At 43.6% G+C, this 20840-nt stretch overlaps 1 protein-coding gene across 1 annotated transcript in view; it reads left to right on the top strand.

The window, feature by feature from the left end:
• Window positions 1-20840, top strand: part of drosha (drosha ribonuclease III) — a 142491-nt gene that overhangs the window by 22591 nt on the left and 99060 nt on the right. Inside the window, exons 17-21 of the mRNA XM_084152254.1 lie at window positions 103-210; window positions 5337-5475; window positions 5595-5655; window positions 6165-6224; window positions 20258-20357. Coding sequence (XP_084008380.1) covers window positions 103-210; window positions 5337-5475; window positions 5595-5655; window positions 6165-6224; window positions 20258-20357 — 468 coding nt within the window. The remainder of the gene's footprint in view (window positions 1-102; window positions 211-5336; window positions 5476-5594; window positions 5656-6164; window positions 6225-20257; window positions 20358-20840) is intronic.

Genomic DNA, 20840 nt, shown 5'->3' with positions numbered 1-20840 from the left:
TCCACCTCTCACTTCATCCACCTCTCCTCTCTCTCCCTTTCCCCTTATTTTTCCATCTCTCAATCTGTCTCACTCTCCCTCCCTCCATCTCTCTCTCTGCAGCATGCTATGATGTTGCCGGTGTTGACCCACCATATCCGCTACCACCAGTGTCTGAAGCACCTGGATGAGCTGATTGGCTACGTCTTCAAGGAGCGCTGCCTGTTACAGGTGAGACGCACGAACACACACACACACACACACACACACACACACACACACACACACACACACACACACACACACACACACAACCAGTGTAGTCCCATCAGGGCTGTAGCCTTCCAGAGCTCACAGCATTAGCCTCAGCGCCTCAGTGCTGCCTCCAGCACTATTGGAGAGCTGTCAAACAGAGACTGATACATTAGAAATGAATGTGTTGTAGTCATGCTTAAAGAGAGGGGATGGGCTGACGGTTGCCTCATGTTAGCCTGTTAGCCTCTGTGTGTGTCTGTTTCTGTGTGTGTTACCCTGTGGTTATAGCTGTCAACAGACTAGGCTTTTATCAACCACAGCTAGGCTACACACACACAGCGCCTACACTGCTCAAATTACACACAAACACAGCATCATGGCGGCCTACTAATGTCAATGGACACTGTGATCAAACTGTGGGTGTTTTATTATGAAGGAGGAGCTTTGCGTAGGAGGGCCACGGACACATGCTGTTGACTACCACGGGGACTGAGGGGTTCCAGATTTTACTGTGGCCAAACAACTTGCCCCTGCAACAGCTGGTTACAACAACACCACTGCTATGTGCCTGCCTTAGCAAGGACACACATACAGTGCATTCGGAAAGTATTCAGACCCCTTTACTTTTTTCACATTTTGTTATGTTAAAGCCTTATTCTAAAATTGATTAAATAAATAAAAATCCTCATGAAGCTACACACAATACCCCATAATGACAAAGCGAAAACAGCTTTTTAGACATTTTTGCACATTTATAAAAAATACAAAATATTCAGACCCTTTGGTATGAGACTCGAAATTGAGCTCAGGTGCATCCTGTTTCCATTGATCATCCTTGAGATGTTTCTACAACTTGATTGGAGTCCACCTGTAGAAAATTCAATTGATTGGACATGATTTGGAAAGGCACACCTGTCTATATAAGGTCCTACAGTTGACAGTACATGTCTGTGAAAAATCAAGCCATGAGGTCGAAGGAATTGTCTATAGAGCTCCGAGACAGGATTGTGTCGAGGAACAGATCTGGGGAAGGGTACCAAAAAATGTCTGCGGAATTGAAGGTCCCCAAGAACACAGTGGCCTCCATCATTTTTAAGTGGAAGAAGTTTGGAACCACCAAGACTCTTCCTAGAGCTGGCCGCCCGGCCAAACTGAGCAATTGGGTGAGAAGGACCTTGGTCAAGGAGGTGACCAAGAACCCAATGGTCACTCTGACCAAGCTCCAGAGTTCCTCTGTGGAGATGGGAGAACCTTCCAGAAGGACAACCATTTCTGCAGTACTACACCAATCAGGCCTTTATGGTGGAGTGGCCAGACGGAAGCCACTCCTCAGTGAAAGGCACATGACAGCCCTCTTGGAGTTTGCCAAAAGGCACGTAAAGGACTCTCCGACCATGAGAAAGAAGATTCTCTGGTCTGATAAAACCAAGATTTAGCTCTTTGGCCTGAATGCCAAGAGTCACGCCTGGAGGAAACCTGGCACCATCCTTACGGTGAAGCATGGTGGTGGCAGCATCATGCTGCGGGGATGTTTTTCAGCGGCAGGGATTGGGAGACCAGTCAGGAGCAAGGGAAAGATGAACGGAGCAAAGTACAGAGATCCTTGATGAAAACCTGCTCCAGAGCAGGGGGCGAAGGTTCACCTTCCAACAGGACAACGACCCTAAGCACACAGCCAAGACAACGCAGGAGTGGCTTCGGGACAAGTCTCTGAATGTCCTTGAGTGGCTCAGCCAGAGCCTGGACTTGAACCCGGTCGAACATCTCTGGAGAGACCTGAAAATAGCTGTGCAGCGACGCTCCCCATCCAACCTGACAGAGCTTGAGAGGATCTGCAGGTGTGCCAAGCTTGTCGCGTCATACCCAAGAAGACTTGAGGCTTTAATCGCTGCCAAAGGTGCTTCAACAAAGTACTGAGTAAAGGGTCTGAATACTTATGTAAATAATAAACAATTTAATACATTTTAGAATTAGGCTGTACCTTAACACAATGTGGAAAAAGTCAGTGTCTGAATATTTTCCAATACACTGTACACACACATACAGCCAGTGTAGTCCCATCAGGGCTGTAGCCTTCCAGAGCTCACAGCATTAGCCTCAGCGCCTCAGTGCTGCCTCCAGCACTATTGGAGAGCTGTCATACAGAGACTGATACATTAGAAATTAATGTGTTGTATGCATGCTTAAAGAGAGGGGATGGGCTGATGGTTGCCTCATGATCATACACTCAAGGCACTCTTACCCTTTCATAAACAGACAAAGATCCCACTAATTGACCATGCCTGCTTCGTTTTACCTGCTTTTTGGTGAAAAGGAGTAGGGGGTAACAAACATGGCTAATTAAAAGACACCTAAAGACCTAGTCATGATTCCTGCATTTTCACAGACCATGTAACACCTCCCTAATTTAGATGTGTGTTCTTGTGCACGCTTGCATTCATGTGTTAACCTGCGGTATTGTGCGTGTCTGTCTGTGATTATGTGTGTGTGATAGGCAGTGGCCGTGTCTTTGTGTGGTAGTGATGATGGCCTGTCATCATTATTGTTAATTAGAAAGCCCTGGCTGATGGTAGAGGCCTTACACTCACTCACTCACTCACTCACTCACTCACTCACTCACTCACTCACTCACTGACACACCACCAGTCCATGTCCTGTAGCTTCCTCTATCGTCCTGCAGGGGAGCTCTAGATTACAACATCCTTTTCGGTTATAGATGTAGTGACGGTTGGAGACATGCAAGCATCGTCGAGGATCTCCTGCCTGCCCCCTTCTCTTCTGTTCTTTAAACCACCTCCTCCACCCCTCAGTTTCCTCACCCACCTCCCCCGTGCTCCTCCTCCCCGTCCCTACTCACCCTTCTCCCCTGACCTGTGCTGACAGGAACAGAGACTGCCTGAAGGGCCTCAATTATTCAACTGTACAACTCTACCACAGCCCCATCTCAGATGTTATCTCACTCTGTGTGTGTTTGTGCCAAAGTGGATCATGTTTTCGTATCTCTAATTTCCAACATAATTAATGGTCTAAAGTAGTGCACTATATAGGGAATATGAGGGGATAGGGTGCCATTTGAGAAACACTCAGACTTTCCTCCTGAGTTATTAAATCAAATGTATTTTTAAAGCCCTTTTTCCATCAGCAGATGTCACAAAGTGCTTATACAGAAACCCAGCCTAAAACCCCAAACAGCAAGCAATGCAGATGTAGAAGCACGGTAGCTAGGAAAAACTCCCTAGAAAGGCAGGAACTGAGGAAGAAACCTAGAGAGGAACCAGACTCTGAGGGGTGGCCAGTCCTCTTCTGCCTGTGCCGGGTGGAGATTATAAGAGATCATGGCCATTAAGGCCAGGTCGTTCTTCAAGATGTTCAAATGTTCATAGAAGACTAGCAGGGTCATCTATCATGATTACTCATGTTTAGCCAAAGGCTGTTGAGGAGCCAATAGACAATGCAATGATCAGTATATCCAAAGCCCCATAACTTCATGCAATCATAATTTTGACAGACTAGCATCCTTTCCAGGGACCGGTTTTGCGATAGCGATGGAATGTAGGCTTACGACTGTTTCTAATAATGCGTCTTTCCTACAACGGCCGAAGATGTAACATGCGTTTCCCAAAACACCACGCAGTGGGAACGGTCGCTAAGTGCGTCGTTGGAGCATGAGTCGATACGGATAGGATCGAATGAAAGGGTACGCTGCTCTCGGATCAGCTTTCTCTATTCAAATCTATCCTTAACATTATAATTATTTCACAATACTGACGATGGATTAGCTCCTAAAGAGATATTACCACCTACGGCTGCAAATATTGAGGCATGCGTATTCTAATGCTTACCCAATACAAATGCTCTAAATTACCGATTTGGAACATAATTGCGCACGTTAGGCTACACAGCATGAAATATACTGAGACAAATTACAGACCGTAGCCTACAAATAGCATAATAGAACTCAATTGATTGAACATGAAATGTATTTCAATATGATTTGAAATAGGCCTATAGCTTACTGTTTATCTTAATGCAGTCATCTCGGTTTTCATTTGAAGCATATTTTTATACAGTGCTTGTTTGTATCAGTGGCAAAGGCAGTGCAACTTTGTATTTGTAGTCAACTTTGTTCTGAAGTTATGGTCACAGAGAGACTGATAACCCACGAAGGTTAGCAGAGATCTTCTGTGTATAAAGTGACGTGGGAGGGCAGAAAAAGCATCTAACACTTAGCTGTTCTGAGCGCTTTCAAGTGTAACGTTAATAACTCTGTGAAGGAGGACTAAGTGTATTGTCTTTGTCACTCTATGGCTGCATCCCAAAAGGCACAATTTTCTCTGTACAGTGCACTTCTTTTGACCAGGGCTCATAAGTGCCATTCGGGACACAGCCGATGTGTCTGACATTTCTCTGTTTGCACAACAGGGATAATTTAGAATTCCAAGTATTTTTGTGTCAACCTTTCAGACAAGAGGACAGAGTTGTGCTAGACTTCTACTTGTACAATGTCAAATAGTTCTGAAAACTGTTGAATGCAGTTCTGTTTCTTTTAGTTACAGCAAAAAATAATTTGTTTCTGTTCAAGGATACAACCCTGGTGGCGTCTGGAGTGATGATTTTGAAACCCCCTCTGTTAACTTTTTACATATATCTCATTGGAGCTTGAAATTGATTTTAAGTTGGAAACCCGAGCAGTCCGTTGAGAGGAGAGATGAGTTAGTGTTTTTGCTGATAGAAGCTACATTCTGATAATGTTAGATTGATAAATGCTCGGCACGTCTTACTGAGTACTACAGCCATATTCTCTTTTCCCTGTTTCTCCTCGGTTGATGATGTTCGGATCAGACAGACACCCTGCTTTCCAAACAAAGCACAGTGGTGGGGAATATGTGTAGATCTTCTACTGTGCTACTGGCTTTTTCTGTTCTAAAATGCTTGATTTTATTTATACTTCCTTCCATTTGATTCATATTTTTGGGATGCTAATTCACATATTACATACTGTAGCTCAATTTATCCATTCAGATGGTGATACATACGGTCCCAGAAGAGTCACTCATCAGTCACCATCAGCAGGTTCTGACTTCTTCTTCCTCTCTCTCCAGCTGGCCATGACTCACCCCAGCCACCACCTGAACTTCGGCATGAACCCGGACCACGCCCGTAACTCTCTGTCCAACTGTGGCATCCGCCAGCCCAAGTATGGAGACAGGAAGGTCCACCACATGTACATGAGGAAGAAGGGTGGGTACCTACAGTAGAATACATATCCGCGCGCACACACACACACACCATCATCAATATTGATCGATGGATGTTTCTGTTGCCTATGCTGACTAACCAACCTCTGTCTGATTGGTCAGGAATCAACACCTTGATCAACATCATGTCTCGTCTTGGACAAGACGACCCCTCCCCCTCCAGGTAGGCCCTACTTCCATAAGGAGGTCTAAGCAATGTCACCAACCACTGATGCAGGGGCCATTCTTATTCCAATCCATTATGTAATGTATACTTAGCGAATGCAATGTCCCTAAGCCAAGCAGTTGCTGTCTTGCTATGCCCTAGTGCGGGTTGGCCCTGCACATAGTTCCATGAGTGAGCCTAAGCATTGTCACCAACCACTGATGCAGGGGCCATTTCTATTCCAAACACCTTTGCATTGTGTGCTAATAAATGTGTTCTATAGATTTGTGAAAGTTTGAGGCTGAATAAATACACTTGAGTAGAATTAATCAACTTGATTCAAACGTGTAGGCCATATTTCAGGTCGCTATTGGATTTTCACCCCTGATATTTGTCAGATTGTGTTGATTTGGTCTCAGAGACCTGTGGTTCCTGTGTAAATGTCTGATATACGATAGACTGAGACCTCTCTCTCCTCTCTGCCTTCATGTCTCTTTCTTAATCTATTTTTCTCTCTCTCTCTTCAGAATCAATCACAACGAGCGGCTGGAGTTTCTCGGCGACGCTGTCGTGGAGTTTCTCACCAGGTGAGATTTACGTCCGTCAGCTCCCTCGCTCTTTTTCTCTTTGACGGACGCCTCCGCTAATCGAACATGGCGACAATTCCCCCTCTCCTTTACTCTAGCCTGTGATTTCCCCCTAATTGGGTATTCAGTTGTAATTTCACTGTAGCTCTTTTCATAGGGCCTGCTGAAATTCTCCATGACAACTAGCAATTAGCTATGAGAATGTTGCGTGTGCTATTGACTGAGTCACTCCCAGGTGAGAGGAGACCGCTGTGGTCCATGCACCACTCAGCTTGCACTGCCACACCACTAATTACATGGTTCTATTATTACTACGCTGACTTAGTCAGTCAGTCGCTACAACTCTACCTAGCTACCTCTGCTGCATCCCAAATGGCACCACTTATCATTATTATTATTATTATTATTATTATTTTATTTATTTATTTAACCTTTATTTAACTAGGCAAGTCAGCTAAGAACTCATTCTTATTTACAATGACGGCCTACCAAAAGGAAAAAAAGGTCTCCTGCGGGGACAGGGGCTGGTATTAAAAATATATAAATACAATAAATAAAATATAGGACAAAACACACATCACGACAAGACACCACAACACTACATAAAGAGAGACCTAAGACAACCACATAGTATTGCAGCAACACAACATGGTACAAACATGATTGGGCACAGACAACAGCACAACGGGCAAGAAGACACCAATACATCACGCGAAGCAGCCATAACTGTCAGTAAGAGTGTCCATGATTGAATCTTTGAATGAAGAGATGGAGATAAAACTGTCCAGTTTGGGTGTGTTTTGCAGCTCGTTCCAGTCGCTAGCTGCCGCAAACTGAAAAGAGGAGCGACCCATGGATGTGTGTGCTTTGGGGACCTTTAACAGAATGTGACTGGCAGAACTGGTGTTGTATGTGGAGGATGAGTGCTGCAGTAGGTATTTCAGATAGGGGGGGGTGATGCCTAAGGTTTGTTTTATAAATAAGCTTCAACCAGTGGGTATAGAGTGCAGTGATGTGTCCTATAAGGAGCGTTGGTGGCAAATCTGATGGCCGAATGGTAAAGAACATCTAGCCACTAGAGAGCACCCTTACCTGTCGATCTATAAATTACATTTCCGTAATCTAGCATGGGTAGGATGGTCATCTGAATCAGGGTTAGTTTGGTAGCTGGGGTGAAAGATGAGCGATTAAAATAGAGGAAGCCAAGTCTAGATTTAACCTTAGCCTGCAGCTTTGATATGTGCTGAGAGAAGGACAGTGTACCGTCTAGCCATACTCTCTAGTACTTGTATGAGGTGACTACCTCAAGCTCTAAACCCTCAGAGGTAGTAATCACACCGGTGGGGAGAGGGGCATTCTTCTTACCAAACCACATGACCTTTGTTTTGGAGGTGTTCAGAACAAGGTTAAGGGCAGAGTAAGCTTGTTGGACACTAAGAAAGCTTTGTTGTAGAGCGTTTAACACAAAATCCGGGGAGGGGCCCAGCTGAGTATAAGACTATCATCTGCATATAAATGGATGAGAGAGCTTCCTACTGCCTGAGCTATGTGGTTGATGTAAATTGAGAAGAGCGTTGGGCCTGGGATCGAGCCTTGGGGTACTCTCTTGGTGACAGGCAGTGGCTGAGACAGCAGATGTTCTGACTTTATACACTGCACTCTTTGATAGAGGTAGTTAGCAAACCAGGCCGAAGACCCCTCATAGACACCAATACTCCTTAGCCGGTCCACAAGAATGGAATGGTCTACTATCAAAGTCAATAAAAATAGCAGCACAACATTGCTTAGAATCAAGGGCAATGGTGACATCATTTAGGACCTCTAAGGTTCCAGTGACACATCCATAACCTGAGCGGAAACCAGATTGCATACCAGAGAAAATATTATAGACATCAAGAAAGCCAGTCAGTTGATTGACAAGTTTTACTAACACTTTTAATAAACAGGGCAAAATAGAAATTGGCCTGTAACAGTTAGGATCAGCTTGATCTCCCCCTTTAAATAAAGGACGCAGCCAAGCAGTGGGAACCTCCCCAGAGAGGAGAGAAGTTAAAAAATTCAGAGATAGACTTGGCGATGATAGGGGCTGCAACCTTAAAGAAGAAAGGATCTAAACCATCTGACCCAGATGGGGTCAAGTTTAAGGAGCTCCTTTAGCACCTCAGACTGTGACTGCCTGCAGGGAGAAACTTTGTAGCGGGGCAGGGGAAGAAGAGGGAGGAGCATCGGGGCTAGTCGCATTAGAATGGCTGGGAGATGAGGAAATGTTGGATGTGCAAGGAGGCATGGCTGAGTCAAATAGGAATCCTGACTTAATGAAGTGGTGATTAAAGAGCTCAGCCATGTGCTCCTTGTCAGGAACAACCACATCATCAACATTAAGGGACATGGGCAGCTGTGAGGAGGAACTACTTAGGGTTAGACCCACAGAGAGAGAACTGCTCCTTAAAGTAACTAACTTTGGCCTTCCGGATAGCCTGAGTGCACTTATTTCTCATTTGCCTGAACGAGAGCCACTCAGCCTGAGTATGCGTGTGCCGAGCCTTTCGCCAAATGGAGTTCTTGAGGTGGAGTAACTCTGCCAGATCACGGTCGAACCAGGGGCTGAACCTGTTTTTAATTCTCATTTTCTTTATGAGGGCGTTAACAATACCTCTAAAAATATAGTGTGCCTTGGTCAAAAGTAGTGCATTATATAGGGAATATACTACTATTTGGGGACTCAGCCTTCGTTTGGATAGAAAGGTAGAGGGAGAAATGCCTGGGCTAGCCCAGTAGAGGTCATAAGGTCGTTTTTGCACGTCACACCATATAAGCCTCACTGGGAGTCAGAGACGGGTGAGCTGAGGGATGCACCGTTCGTTTTCAAATGAAAACCTTCATAAGGATGAGTTATTTTTTACTCCTCCCCGTTTTACATTTTTAACTGTTTGTTGTTCGAGATGCGAGCAGGTAATTTATTTCACCCGTGCCAATATATGGCCTTGAAAATAACTAGTCTCGACTGCAAGAGTTTGACTGTAATAGGACATGACCATTTAGAAGTTTTGGCTGTGTTATGCGGAGGATGGGCTAGCTTCCAAATTGCACCCTATTCCCTTTATAGTGCAGTATTCAGACCCCTTGACCTTTTCCACATTTTGTGACGTTACAGCCTTATTCTGAAATTGATTATTGTTTTTTCCTCTCATCAATCTACACACAATGACAGAGCAAAAAAAAAGTGTTTTGACATTTTTGCTAATTTATTACAAAATAAAAGTATTCAGACTCTTTACTCAGTACTTTGTTGAAGCACCTTTCGTAGCGATTACAGCATCGAGTCTTCTTGGGTATGACGCTACAAGCTTGGCACACCTGTATTTGGGGAGTTTCTCCCATTCTTCTCTGCAGATCCTCTCAAGCTCTGTCAGGTAGGATGGGGAGCATTGCTGCACAGCTACTTTCAGGTCTCTCCAGAGATGTTCAATCGGGTTCGAGTCCGGGCTCTGGCTGGGCCACTCAAGGACATTCAGAGACTTGTCCCGAAGCCACTCCTGCATTGTCTTGGCTGTGTGCTTAGGGTTGTTGTCCTTTTGGAAGGTGAACCTTCACCCCAGTCTGAGGTCCTGAGTGCTCTGGAGCAGGTTTTCATCAAGGATCTCTCTGTACTTTGCTCCGTTAATCTTTTCCTCGATCCTGACTAGTATCCCAGTGCCTGCTGCTGAAAAACATCCCCACAGCATGATGCTGCCACCACCATGCTTCACCGTAGGGATGGTGCCAGGTTTCCTCCAGACGTGACTCTTGGCATTCAGGCCAAAGAGCTAAATCTTGGTTTTATCAGACCAGATAATTTAGGTGCCTTTTGGCAACTCTAAGCACGGACTGTCATGTGCCTTTTACTGAGGAGTGGCGTCCGTCTGGCCACTCTACCATAAAGGCCTGATTGGTGGAGTGTTGCAGAGATGGTTGTCCTTCTGGAAGGTTCTCCCATCTCCACAGAGGAACTCTAGAGCTCTGTAAGAGTAACCATTGGGTTCTTGGTCACCTCCCTGACCAAGGCCCTTTTCCCCCGATTGCTCAGTTTGGCCAGGTGGCCAGCTCTAGGAAGAGTCTTGGTGGTTCTAAACTTCTTCCATTTAAGAATGATGGAGGCCATTGTGTTCTCGGGGAGCTTCAATACTGCAGAAATGTTTTGGTACCCTTCCCCAGATCCGTGCCGAGACACAATCCTCTCTCGGAGCTCTACGGACAATTCCTTCGACCTCATGGCTTGGTTTTTTCTCAGACATGCACTGTCAACTGTGGGACCTTATATAGACAGGTGTGGGCCTTTCCAAATCATGTCCAATCAATTGAATTTACCACAGGTTGACTCCAATCCAGTTGTAGAAACATCTCAAGGATGATATATGAAAAATGTATGCACTCACTGTCAGTAGCTCTGGATAAGAGCATCTGCTAAATGACTAAAATCAAAAATGGTCAATGAAACAGGATGCACTTGAGCTCAATTTCGAGTCTCATAGCAAAGGGTCTGAATACTTATGTAAATAAGGTATTTCTGAAAACCTGTTTTCGCTTTGTCATTATGGGGTATTGTGTGTAGATTGCTGAGGAATTGTTGTCATTAAATCAATTTTAGCATAAGTCTGTAACGTAAGTGTGTAAAAAGTGAAGGGGTCTGAATACTTTCTGAAGGCACTGTGTGTATGTATATATATATATGTGTGTGTGTGTGTGTGTGTGTGTGTGTGTGTGTGTGTGTGTATGTATATATGTGTGTGTGTGTGTGTGTATATGTGTATATATACAGTGGGGGAAAAAAGTATTTAGTCAGCCACCAATTGTGCAAGTTCTCCCACTTAAAAAGATGAGAGAGGCCTGTAATTTTCATCATAGGTACACGTCAACTATGACAGACAAAATGAGAAGAAAAGAAATCCAGAACATCACATTGTAGGATTTTTAATGAATTTATTTGCAAATTATGGTGGAAAATAACTATTTGGTCAATAACAAAAGTTTCTCAATACTTTGTTATATAGCCTTTGTTGGCAATGACACAGGTCAAACGTTTTCTGTAAGTCTTCACAAGGTTTTCACACACTGTTGCTGGTATTTTGGCCCATTCCTCCATGCAGATCTCCTCTAGAGCAGTGATGTTTTGGGGCTGTCGCTGGGCAACACGGACTTTCAACTCCCTCCAAAGATTTTCTATGGGGTTGAGACTGGCTAGGCCACTCCAGGAACTTGAAATGCTTCTTACGAAGCCACTCCTTCGTTGCCCGGGCGGTGTGTTTGGGATCATTGTCATGCTGAAAGACCCAGCCACGTTTCATCTTCAATGCCCTTGCTGATGGAAGGAGGTTTTCACTCAAAATCGCACGATATATGGCCCCATTCATTCTTTCCTTTACACGGATCAGTCGTCCTGGACCCTTTGCAGAAAAACAGCCCCAAAGCATGATGTTTCCACCCCCATGCTTCACAGTAGGTATGGTGTTCTTTGGATGCAACTCAGCATTCTTTGTCCTCCAAACACGACGAGTTGTGTTTTTACCAAAAAGTTATATTTTGGTTTAATCTGACCATATGACATTCTCCCAATCCTCTTCTGGATCATCCAAATGCACTCTAGCAAACTTCAGACGGGCCTGGACATGTACTGGCTTAAGCAGGGGGACACGTCTGGCACTGCAGGATTTGAGTCCCTGGCGGCGTAGTGTGTTACTGATGGTAGGCTTTGTTACTTTGGTCCCAGCTCTCTGCAGGTCATTCACTAGGTCCCCCCGTGTGGTTCTGGGATTTTTGCTCACCGTTCTTGTGATCTTTTTGACCCCACGAGGTGAGATCTTGCGTGGAGCCCCAGATCGAGGGAGATTATCAGTGGTCTTGTATGTCTTCCATTTCCTAATAATTGCTCCCACAGTTGATTTCTTCAAACCAAGCTGCTTACCTATTGCAGATTCAGTCTTCCCAGCCTGGTGCAGGTCTACAATTTTGTTTCTGGTGTCCTTTGACAGTTCTTTGGTCTTGGCCATAGTGGAGTTTGGAGTGTGACTGTTTGAGGTTGTGGACAGGTGTCTTTTATACTGATAACAAGTTCAAACAGGTGCCATTAATACAGGTAACGAGTGGAGGACAGAGGAGCCTCTTAGAGAAGAAGTTACAGGTCTGTGAGAGCCAGAAATCTTGCTTGTTTGTAGGTGACCAAATGCTTATTTTCCACCATAATTTGCAAATAAATTCATTAAAAATCCTACAATGTGATTTTCTGGATTTTTTTCTCTCAATTTGTCTGTCATAGTTGACATGTGTGTATGATGAAAATTACAGGCCTCTCATCTTTTTAAGTGGGAGAACTTGCACAATTGGTGGCTGACTAAATACTTGTTCTCCCCACTGTGTGTGTGTGTGTGTGTGTGTGTGTGTGTGTGTGTGTGTGTGTGTGTGTGTGTGTGTGTGTGTGTGTGTGTGTGTGTGTGTGTGTGTGTGTGTGTGTGTGTGTGTGTGTGTGTGTGTGTGTGTGTGTGTGTGTGTGTGTGTGTGTGTGTGTGTGTGTGTGTGTGTGTGTGTGTGTGTATGTATGTACAGGTAATGAGTTCAAACAGGTGCAGTTAATACAGGTAATGAGTGGAGAACAGGAGGGCTTCTTAAAGAAAAACTAACAGGTCTGTGAGAGCCGGAATTCTTACTGGTTGGTAGGTGATCAAATACTTATGTCATGCAATAAAATGCAAAAAGAATTACTTAAAAATCATGCAATGTGATTTTCTGGATTTCTGTTTTAGATTCCGTCTCTCACAGTTGAAGTGTACCTATGATAAAAATTACAGACCTCTACATGCTTTGTAAGTAGGAAAACCTGCAAAATCGGCAGTGTATCAAATACTTGTTCTCCCCACTGTATGTGTATATGTGTATGTATATGTGTGTATATATATATATATATATATATATATATATATATATATATATATATATATATATATATATATATATATATATATATATATATATATATATACTGCTCAAAAAAATAAAGGGAACACTTAAACAACACAATGGAACTCCAAGTCAATCACACTTCTGTCAAATCAAACTGTCCACTTAGGAAGCAACACTGATTGACAATAAATTTCACATGTTGTTGTGCAAATGGAAAAGACAACAAGTGGAAATTATAGGCAATTAGCAAGACACCCCCAATAAAGGACTGGTTTTGCATGTGGTGACCACAGACCACTTCTCAGTTCCTATGCTAACCTGACCTGAATCCAATTGAGCACATCTGGGACATCATGTCTCGCTCCATGCACCAACGCCACGTTGCACCACAGACTGTCCAGGAGTTGGCGGATGCTTTAGTCCAGGTCTGGGAGGAGATCCCTCAGGAGACCATCCGCCACCTCATCAGGAGCATGCCCAGGCATTGTAGGGAGGTCATACAGGCACGTGGAGGCCACACACACTACTGAGTCTCATTTTGACTTGTTTTAAAGTTGGATCAGCCTGTAGTGTGGTTTTCCACTTTAATTTTGAGGGTGACTCCAAATCCAGACCTCCATGGGTTGATAAATTTGATTTCCATTGATCATTTTTGTGTGATTTTGTTGTCAGCACATTCAACTATGGAAAGAAAAAAGTATTTAATAATATTATTTCATTCATTTAGATCTAGGATGTGTTATTTTAGTGTTCCCTTTATTTATTTGAGCAATATATATATATTTTTTTGAGTTTCTTCAAAGTAGCCACCCTTTGCCTTGATGACAGCTTTGCACGCTCTTGGTATTCTCTCAACCAGCTTCATGAGGTAGTCACCTGGAGGCATTTCAATTAACAGGTGTGCCTTGTTCATTTGTGGAATTTCTTTCCTCAATGTATTTGAGCCAATCAGTTGTGTTGTGACAAGGTAGGGGTGGTATATAGAAGATAGCCCTAATTGGTAAAAGACCAAGTCCATATTATGATAAGAACAGCTCAAATAAGCAAAGAGAAACGACAGTCCATCATTACTTTAAGACATGAAGGTCAGTCATGTCCTTTTGCAGTCGCAAAAACCATCAAGCGCTATGATGAAACTGGCTCTCATGAGGACCACCACAGGAAACGAAGACCCAGAGTTACCTCTGCTGCAGAGGATAAGTTCATTAGAGTTACCAGCCTCAGAAATTGCAGCCCAGATAAATGCTTCAGAGTTCAAGCAACAGACACATCTCAACATCAACTGTTCAGAGGAGACTGCGTGAATCAGGCCTTCATGGTCGAATTGCTGCAAAGAAACCACTACTAAAGGGCACCAATAAGGAGAAGAGACTTGCTTGGGCCAAAAAATGTGAGCAATGGACATTAGACCGGTGGAAATCTGGCCTTTGGTCTGGAGTCCAAATTTGAGATTTTTGGTTCCAACCGCCGTGTCTTTGTGAGATGCAGTGTAGGTGAACGGATGATCTCCGCTTGTGTAGTTCCCACCATGAAGCATGGAGGAGGTGGTGTGGGGGTGCTTTGCTGGTGACATTGTCTTATTTATTTAGAGTTCAAGGCAGACTTAACCAGCATGGCTACCACAGCGTTCTGCAGCGATACGCCATCCCATCTGCTTTGGGCTTAGTTTACATTTACATTTACGTCATTTAGCAGACACTCTTATCCAGAGCGACATACAAATTGGTGCATTCAACTTATGATAGCCAGTGGGACAACGACCCTATTATTTATATATATTTATTATTATTATTATTATTATTATTATTATTATTATTATTATTATTTTTAAATATTTTTTATTAAACGGTGGGGGAGGGGGGGTTAGAATGATTACTTTTATACTATTTCAGGTATTCCTTAAAGAGGTAGGGTTTCAAGTGTCTCTGGAAGTTGGTCAGTGACTCCGCTGTCCTGGCATCGTGGGGGAGCTTGTTCCACCATTGGGATGCCAGAGCAGCGAATAGTTTTGACTGGGCTGAGCGGGAACTGTGCTTCCGCAGAGGTAGGGGGGCTAGCAGGCTAGAGGTGGATGAACGTAGTGCCCTCGTTTGGGTGTAGGGTCTGATCAGAGCCTGAAGGTAAGGAGGTGCCGTTCCCCTCACAGCTCCGTAGGCAAGCACCATGGTTTTGTAGTAGATGCAAGCTTCAACTGGAAGCCAGTGGAGTGTGCGGAGGAGCGGGGTGACATGAGAGAACTTGGGAAGGTTGTACACCAGACGGGCTGCAGTGTTCTGGATAAGTTGAAGGGGTTTAATGGCACAGGCAGGGAGCCCAGCCAACAGCGAGTTGCAGTAATCCAGACGGGAGATGACAAGTGCCTGGATTAGGACCTGTGCCACTTTCTGTGTAAGGTAGAGTCGTACTCTGCGGATGTTGTAGAGCATGAACCTGCAGGATCGGGTCACCGCTTTGATGTTAGCGGAGAACGACAGGGTGTTGTCCAGGGTCACGCCAAGGTTCTTTGCGCTCTGGGAGGAGGACACAATGGAGTTGTCAACCGTGATGGCGAGATCATGGAGCGGGCCGTCCTTCCCCGGGAGGAAGAGCAGCTCCGTCTTGCCGAGGTTCAGCTTGAGGTGGTGATCCGTCATCCACACTGATATGTCTGCCAGACATGCAGAGATGCGATTCGCCACATGGTTATCAGAAGGGGGAAAGGAGAAAATGAATTGTGTGTCGTCTGCGTAGAAATGATAGGAGAGACCATGTGAGGATATGACAAAGCCAAGTGACTTGGTGTATAGAGAGAATAGGAGAGGTCCTAGAACTGAGCCCTGTGGGACACCAGTGGTGAGAGCACGTGGTGCGGAGACAGATTCTCGCCACGCCACCTGGTAGGAGCGACCTGTCAGGTAGGACGCAATCCAAGAGTGAGCAGCGCCGGAGATGCCCAACTCGGAGAGGGTGGAGAGGAGGATCTGATGGTTCACAGTAGTGGGAGTATCATGGGACTATCATTTGTTTTTCATCAAGACAATGAGCCAACACACACCTCCAGCCTGTGTCAGGGCTATTTTACCAAGAAGGAGTGTGATGGAGTGCTGCATCAGAGGACCTGGCCTCCACAATCACCCGACCTCTGACCAATTTAGATGGTTTGGGATGAGTTGGACCGCAGAGTGAAGGAAAACCAGCCAACAAGTGCTCAGCATATGTGGGAACTCCTTCAAGACTGTTGGAAAAGCATTCCAGGTGAAGCTGGTTGAGAGAAAGCCAGGAGTGTGCAAAGCTGTCATCAAGGCAAAGGGTTGCGATTTGAAGAATCTCAAATATAAAATATATTTTGATTTGTTTAACACTTTTTTTGACCGTCTAGGCATAGTTGAAAGAAAAAGCCATATCTCAGACTGCCCATTTTAATATTCTCTTTTTATTGGCCTGTCTGAGATATGGCTTTTTCTTTGCAACTCCACCTAGAAGGTCAGCATCCCGGAGTCACCTCTTAACTGTTGACGTTGAGACTTGTTTTTTGCGGGTACTATTTAATGAAGCTGCTAGTTGAGGACCTGTGAGGCGTCTGTTTCTCAAACTAGACACTAATGTATTTGTCCTCTTGCTCAGTTGTGCACTGGGGCCTCCCACTCCTCTTTCTATACTGGTTAGAACAAGTTTGCGCTGTTCTGTGAAGGGTGTAGTACACAGCGTTGTACGAGATCTTCAGTTTCTTGGCAATTTCTCGCATGGAATAGCCTTCATTTCTCAGAACAAGAATAGACTTACGAGATTTAGAAGAAAGTTATTTGTTTCTTGCCATTTTGAGCCTTTAGTCGAACCCACAATTGCTGACGCTCCAGCAGAAGAGCCAGTTTTATAGCTTCTTTAATCAGCACAACAGTTTTCAGCTGTGCTAACATAATTGCAAATGAGTTTTCTAATGATCAATTAGCATTTTAAAATGATCAACTTGGATTAGCGAACACAACGTGCCATTGGAACACAGGACTGATGGTTGCTGATAATGGGCCTCTGTACGCCTATGTAGATATTCCATAAAAAATCTGCCGTTTCCAGCTACTATAGCCATTTACAACATTAACAATGTCTACACTGTATTTCTGATCAATTTGATATTATTTTAATGGACAAAAAATTGCTTTTCTTTCGAAAACAAGGACATTTCTAAGTGACCCCAAACTTTTGAACTGTAGTATATGTATATGTTTGGACACATCTAGTCATTCAAGGGTTTTTATTTTTAGTATTTTAATTTTTTTTACGTTTACTCTTTTTATTGTCCGGACTCATCACGAACAGTCACATACTGTACAGTCATGGTCAACATTTTTGAGAATGACACAAATACTAACTTTCACAAAGTCTGCTGCCTCAGTTTTGATGATGGCAATTTGCATATACTCCAGAATGTCATAAAGAGTGATCAGATGAATTGCGAAGTCCCTCTTTGCCATGAAAATGAACTTAATCCCCAAAAAACATTTCCACTGCATTTCAGCCCTGCCACAAAAGGACCAGCTGCCATCATGTCAGTGATTCTCTCGTTAACACAGGTGAGAGTGTTGACGAGGACAAGGCTGGAAATCACTCTGTCATGCTGATTTGAGTTAGAATAACAGACTGGAAGCTTTAAAAGGAGGGTTGTGCTTGAAATTATTGTTCTTCTTCTGTTAATAATGGTTACCTGCAAGAAAACACGTGCCGTCATCATTGCTTTGCACAAAAAGGGCTTCACAGGCAAGGATATTGCTGCTAGTAAGATTGCACCTAAATCAACCATTTATCGGATCATCAAGAACTTCAAGGAGAGAGGTTCAATTGTTGTGAAGAAGGCGTCAGGGCGCCCCAGAAAGTCCAGCAAGCGCCAGGACCTTCTCCTAAAGTTGATTCAGCTGCGGGATCGGGGCACCACCAGTGCAGATCTTGCTCAGGAATGGCAGCAGGCAGGTGTGAGGCAAAGACTTTTGGAGGATGGCCTGGTGTCAAGAAGGGCAGCAAAGAAGCCACTTCTCTCCAGGAAAAACATCAGGGACAGACTGATATTCTGCAAAAGGTACAGGGATTGGACTGCTGAGGACTGGGGTTAAGTCATTTTCTCTGATGAATCCCCTTTCCGATTGTTTGGGGCAAGGTGAGTGCTACCATCAGACAAGGTGAGCGCTACCATCAGTCCTGTGTTATGCCAACAGAAAAGCGTCCTGAGAACATTCATGTGGGGGGTTGCTTCTCAGCCAAGGGAGTGGGCTCATTCACAATTTTGCCTAAGAACACTGCCATGAATAAAGAATGGTACCAACACATCCTCCGAGAGCAACTTCTCCCAACCATCCAAGAACAGTTTGGTGACGACCAATGCCTTTTCAAGCATGATGGAGCACCTTGCCATAAGGTAAAAGTGATAACTAAGTCGCTCGGGGAACAAAACATCGAAATGTTGGGTCCATGGCCAGGAAACTCCCCAGACCTTAATCCCATTGAGAACTTGTGGTCGGTCCTCAAGAGGCGGGTGGACAAACAAAAACCCACAAACTCCAAGAATTGATTATGCAAGAATGGGCTGCCATCAGTCAGGATGTGGCCCAAAAGTTAATTGACATCATGCCAGGGCGGATTGCAGAGGTCTTGAAAAAGAAGGGTCAACACTGCAAATATTGACTCTTTGTATAAACTCAATGTAATTGTCAATAAAAGCCTTTGACACTAATGGAATGCTTGTAATTATACTTCAGTATACCATAGTAACATCTGACAAAAATATCTCATAACACTCATAACAAAGCAATGAACAATGCATTCTAGAAAAACGGTTGTATATAAATACACTGAAGCACGAAATAAAACAATCTCTCAGCATGTTGGTAGACTATCATTGTTGACTTAGATGCTGATTTATTAATACAAATGTTCATGTCTAGAAAACAAGATATTTAAAGTATAATCAAATCAAATATTTGTCACATGCTTCGTAAACAACAGGTGTAGACTAACAGTGAAATGCTTACTTACAACAATGCAATATTTTCTCTAGATATCTTTGTTGCACAATTAAAGATCAATACACTGCATTTCAAACAGTCAGGAATAATATAATAAATTCAGGGCCTGTGAAATTATAGCAAAGCTAAATATAAGCCTTCTACAACCGTACCCACTAATAATTGTATTATTTTATCGAACTAGTTTATTCACCTTTTTTTCCAATAATCACTGATCTGGCTTTCAAATCGGTGTATGAAAATGCCCTTTTTGTTAGAAATTTTACCAGAACCATTCACAATGCACACCCACTAATAATGACCAACTTCTTATAGCAGACTTTATAGAAACTGAATACCAGTCTTTTGAGCACAAGCCCAAGTTCTAGTGAGTAGCCAGTTAAACATTCTATTTGAAGTCTAGCCAACTTGGATCTATTTGCTTGTTAACAATTTAGAACACTTTAACTGTTATGAATACACCCTCCATTCCATCTCCAGCTATTTTTAACAACAACCTTTTCAGTTTGTTCAGATATTGAAATCAATTGGCCTACCTGATAAGAAAATGCTTATTTCTCAGAATGAGAACGACTTGCTAATTCTTTATATAAATGTGTCTCTTTATGCTCATTGTACATTTATAAAACACAAACTAGACAGCTGGCACATAAATCTGTGACTAAAATACTGCTAGGGGTTTGTGGTCCCGCAGTGCAGCGCGCGACAAACTGAGCATGAATTTTCCACAATCATGTTCATTGATACTCTCGTTTTAGTAGGGTCTTCTCTGTTCTACATTTTGGGAGTTGAAACATAAAAATGGTATCATTAGAAAGGTTATTTTCTCACCTATTACAGTAAAATAATGTCTAAGTGTTTCGGTGTCTATATGACCGATTCTGTTCTCCCCCCAAAAAATGATAACCTTGATTCTCGATACAGGCATTTGAAACATTGCGTTAATTAAATATACCGCCCAGCCCTAACTGTGCCCCATGGTCAGCCATTTTGGATATAACACGTTTTTGGTTGCCTGCACACAGCTGGTTACCTGTGAGATTGTGACCCATCGTCAGCCGTCTTGGATCTTACGGCTCTGTTTGTATGTGTTTCCTGTCTCCACAGTGTCCATCTGTACTACCTGTTCCCCAGTCTGGAGGAAGGAGGGCTGGCAACCTACAGAACAGCCATCGTACAGAACCAACACCTGGCCATGCTCGCCAAGGTGAGACTTGTACCCTTTTTATGGACAGTTTCCAGGACACCGATTTAACACTAATCCAGGACTAGGCTTAGTCTGTGTCTGGGAAACCGACTCATAGTGCAATACTTTTGAACAGGGCCAATGGGGATCTGGTCATGTAGTTCACTATGTAGGGCAAGATTCCCCAACTGGAAGCCCACGGTTAATTTTATTTGGCCTCCCAAGTTTTCTGAGACCCCCCTCAAAAAAAAAAAAAAGGGTTTTGAATTGTTTTATTGTTGGACATACAGTGAGGGGAAAAAAGTAATCAAAGAAATGATCAGTCAATAATTTTAATGGTAGGTTTATTTGAACAGTGAGAGACAGAATAACAACAAAAAAATCCAGAAAAACGCATGTCAAAAATGTTATGAATTGATTAGCATTTTAAGGAGGGAAATAAGTATTTGACCCCCTCTCAATCAGAAAGATATCTGGCTCCCAGGTGTCTTTTATACAGGTAAC

Source organism: Coregonus lavaretus (genome assembly GCF_964263955.1).
Source record: "Coregonus lavaretus genome assembly, chromosome: 34".
In the NCBI taxonomy this organism is placed as follows: domain Eukaryota; kingdom Metazoa; phylum Chordata; class Actinopteri; order Salmoniformes; family Salmonidae; genus Coregonus; species Coregonus lavaretus.
This window is presented reverse-complemented; position numbering and strand designations above follow the sequence as displayed.